Source organism: Meles meles, unplaced genomic scaffold (assembly GCF_922984935.1).
Source record: "Meles meles unplaced genomic scaffold, mMelMel3.1 paternal haplotype, whole genome shotgun sequence".
NCBI classification, from domain to species: Eukaryota; Metazoa; Chordata; class Mammalia; order Carnivora; family Mustelidae; genus Meles; species Meles meles.
In genome coordinates, this window is record NW_025721186.1 from 72674 (window position 1) to 75250 (window position 2577).

At 36.7% G+C, this 2577-nt stretch overlaps 1 protein-coding gene across 1 annotated transcript; it reads left to right on the top strand.

Annotated features, from left to right (window-relative positions):
- Nucleotides 1-701: 701 nt before the first annotated feature.
- LOC123936085 (60S ribosomal protein L21-like) lies at nt 702-1218 on the top strand. Its single transcript, XM_045996857.1, has one exon. The coding sequence runs from the start codon at nt 722-724 to the stop codon at nt 1202-1204; it is 483 nt and encodes a 160-aa protein (XP_045852813.1). The 5' UTR covers nt 702-721; the 3' UTR covers nt 1205-1218.
- The last annotated feature ends 1359 nt before the right edge of the window (nt 1219-2577 follow it).

Consider the following 2577-nt stretch of genomic DNA (forward strand, 5'->3'; position numbering starts at 1 on the left):
GACATACAAATGGCCAATAAGCACATGGACACAAACTCAATACCACGGGTCACTATAGAAATGCAAATTGAAACCATGATGAGATACCATTTCATAGCCGCTAGGATGGATGTAATAAAAAAGACAGAAAAGAAAGTGTTAGCTAGGATATGAAGAAATTGAAATCCATATACACTGCTGATCAGAATGTAAAATGGTGCAGCTATTGTGGAAGACAGTCTGCAGTCTGTCAAACTGCTAAACACAGAGGTATCATCCCAACTAGCAATTCCACTTCTATATATGTATTCAAGAGAACAAAAAGTTGTACATGTATATTCATAACAACATATTCATAATAGCAAAAAAGTAGAAACAATCCAAATGTCATCAACTAATGAATGGATAACCAAAATGTAGCACATTCATAGAATGGAATATTATTCAGGCATAAAAATAAATGAAGTATGGATTCATGCTACATAACAGATAAACCTTGAAAATGTTACACTAGGGGCGCCTAGGTGGCTCAGTGGGTTAAAGCCTCTGCCTTCAGCTCAGGTCATGATCCCAGGGTCCTGGAATTGAGCCCCACATCGGGCTCTTTGCTCAGCGGTCAGCCTGCTTCCCTTCCTCTCTCTCTGCCTGCCTCTCTGACTACTTGTGATCTCTGTCAAATAAATAAACATCTTTAAAAAAAAGTGTTATACTGGGAACCACCATCTTCCAGTAATTTGCCAAAATGACCAACACAAAGGGAAAGAGGAGGGGTATCCGTTACATGTTCTCTAGGCCTTTCAGAAAACATGGAGTTGTTCCTTTGGCCACGTACATGCGAATTTACAAGAAAGGTGATATTGTGGAAATCAAGGGAACAGGCACTGTTCAAAAGGGAATGCCCCACAAATGTTACCATGGCAAAACTGGAAGAGTCTACAATGTTACTCAGCATGCTGTTGGCATTGTTGTAAACAAACAAGTTAAGGGCAAGATTCTTGCCAAGAGAATTAATGTACGCATTGAGCATATTAAACATTCAAAGAGCCGAGATAGCTTCCTGAAGCGTGTAAAGGAAAATGATCAGAAAAAGAAGGAAGCCAAAGAGAAAGGTACTTGGGTTCAACTGAAGCATCAGCCTGCTCCACCCAGAGAAGCACATTTTGTGAGAACCAATGGAAAGGAGCCTGAACTGCTGGAACCTATTCCCTATGAATTCATGGCATGATAAATATAAAGAAAATAAAAAACCTCAAGACTGTAAAAAAAAAAAAAAAAGTTATACTAAGTGGATGAAGCCAGTAACAAAGTCCATCTTTTCTATTTATAGAAGTACCTAGAATAGACAAATCCATACAGAAAGAAGATCAGTTGATATTAGGGGTGTAGGGGAAGAAAAAGTGACTGCCAATGGATAAGAGTCTGTTTTGGTTTTGTTTTTGAGATAATGAAAATATTCTAGAATCATAAAGTGATGATAGTTGTACATCTTTACAATTATACTAAAAGCTACTGAATTATACATTATAATAGCATGATTTTATGGTATATGAATTATATTTCAATAAAAATAATATATATGTATATATATATCCTGAGCATTATTAAATGATTAGAAATATTTGTTGAATTACTTAAATGACTATAGGAACAAATATGTATAACATACATATTACAAAGGAAACACAAGGAAAAAAATCTCCATGATAGTTTAGTAGTTATAGACTATGGTGGAACTGTGAATGGTTTCTACTGTTTGTGGTATGATTTTCTTTTTTTTTTTCCCATTTTATTTATTTTTTTCAGCATAACAGTATTCATTCTTTTTGCACAACACCCAGTGCTCCATGCAAAACGTGCCCTCCCCATTACCCACCACCTGTTCCCCCAACCTCCCACCCCTGACCCTTCAAAACCCTCAGGTTGTTTTTCAGAGTCCATAGTCTCTTATGGTTCGCCTCCCCTTCCAAATTTTTTTTTTAATAAACATATAATGTATTTTTATCCCCTGTGGTATGATTTTCTATTTCAATTTTTTTATTACTTTTATAATCAGAAAATAATGCAATAAGAATGGTTTAAAATCATTTATAGAACTGGTTTTTAATTTCTGGCCATGACCCAAATAACATAAATTTATATAAAAAAGGGTCTTGTGGAAGAAACAATTCTGAGAAATAAATGTCCAAATCCTGGACCAAAGTTCCCTCTGGTACATGCAAAAATGATATCTTTCTTTTAAAGCACTAATTTATATTTTGCCTTAGTTCTACCATCCTTAATGCACTAGTCTATATCCATCCACCACAGTGCTTTTTTTTTTCCCATTTTATTTATTTTTTTCAGCATAACAGTATTCATTGTTTTTGCACAACACCCAGTGCTCCATGCAAAACGTGCCCTCCTTATTACCCGCCACCTGTTCCCCCAACCTCCCACCCCTGACCCTTCAAAACCCTCAGGTTGTTTTTCAGAGTCCATAGTCTCTTATGGTTCGCCTCCCCTCCCCAATGTCCATAGCCCCCTCCACCTCTCCCAAGCCCACCTCCCCCCAGCAACCCCCAGTTTGTTTTGTGAGATTAAGAGTCATTTATGGTTTGT

Coding starts and splice junctions, on each gene's coding strand:
- LOC123936085 (XM_045996857.1), top strand. CDS start 722: ATGACCAACACAAAGGGAAAGAGGAGGGGTATCCGTTACATGTTCTCT.